At 42.8% G+C, this 1,286-nt stretch overlaps 1 protein-coding gene across 1 annotated transcript in view; it reads left to right on the forward strand.

Moving 5' to 3' along the window:
* LOC107748484 (troponin I, slow skeletal muscle-like) overlaps nt 1–910 on the forward strand; it is a 26,425-nt gene extending 25,515 nt beyond the window's left edge. The window contains exon 4 of the mRNA XM_016563274.1: nt 809–910. Coding sequence (XP_016418760.1) covers nt 809–910 — 102 coding nt within the window. The remainder of the gene's footprint in view (nt 1–808) is intronic.
* Nucleotides 911–1,286: the final 376 nt, after the last annotated feature.

Raw genomic sequence — 1,286 nt, forward strand, 5'->3', positions numbered from 1 at the left:
GGATATTTGTGAGGCGGCCGGCTGGGCCTCGCCATCCACATTTGCAAGGTTTTATAACCTGGAAGTCCCGGCCTTGCAGGCCAGGGTCCTTTCCGCTTGAAGTGACATGTGCTGCGTAAACAGATCTGGCGGAGAGCACTTTACCATATCATGCTCAAGCTCTCTGGCATCGGTTCACCTGTTAGCTCTCGACCCTTGGGTGTCGAAGTTACAGGAGTACTTTGGAATGATTAACCAGGCCAGGTGTGACCTCAGGAAGCTCAGCCCGTTTTAGCCTTGGGTTGTTGTTAACTCCTCTATGGGCATTGGTTGCTTATGGAAGTTCTATACTTTTAGTCGTCAAGTCAAGTCAAGTCACCTTTATTTATATAGCGCTTTTAACAATACAGATTGTGTCAAAGCAACTGAACAGCATTAACTATATTAGCACGGTGTGATTGTACTGTGTTCTCATATGCGTCTAGCAGACGCAGTACGAGTGTAGTATCGAAAGGAAACATACTCGGTTACTAACGTAACCTCGGTTCCCTGAGAAACGGGAATGAGTACTGCGTTGCTAGCCGTGGTATGTAGCTGCACGACTCAGTAGTCGCTTCAGTCGAAGTAACCTGAGAATCCTGTGGCGAAACCGCAGCAGAACAGAAAATATATTACATATTAAGTAAATGTAGGTTGTGTTTTTATACTTGTCAAGATTATTTTATTATTATTTTGAAATCTCTTTAATCTCAATTTCAATCTCAATCTCAACTTCCATGAGTTGAACCATCTGAAATCGAACAATCCAATGTTCCCTTCTGTCAAACAGGTCTTGACCTCTGAGATAGGTGATTGGCGTAAGAATGTGGAAGCCATGTCTGGCATGGAGGGGAGAAAGAAGATGTTTGACGCTGCAGGAGGAGGCCAGTGAGCCCCTTCATGAAACCAACCTGGCCTTCTGGATGTTCTTGACAGAGAAAATATAAAATTGAAGGAATGAGACTGAAGTGTCTTCTGGCTTTGTTGACCTTTCTGAGCCGCTGTCCTTCCGAGCCAACTCATTGTTGACCCAAAATTTAAATCCTACATTTGTTTACTCACACTTTTGTTGATTCAAACATGAATTATGTTCTTATTTCTGTGGAACACAAAAGTGAAGAAGAGTGCTGACACTGCTCTTATTCTTTTCCATACAACAAAAGTAAATCAGGGGCTGTCACGATCTAAAACGCACCATAAAAGTAGTCCATACATCCCATGATCTATATTTCAAGTCTTCTGAAGCTATGGATTGCTGTTATGATACT

This window comes from Sinocyclocheilus rhinocerous, unplaced genomic scaffold (assembly GCF_001515625.1).
Source record: "Sinocyclocheilus rhinocerous isolate Xijiao unplaced genomic scaffold, SAMN03320098_v1.1 scaffold78, whole genome shotgun sequence".
In the NCBI taxonomy this organism is placed as follows: Eukaryota; Metazoa; Chordata; class Actinopteri; order Cypriniformes; family Cyprinidae; genus Sinocyclocheilus; species Sinocyclocheilus rhinocerous.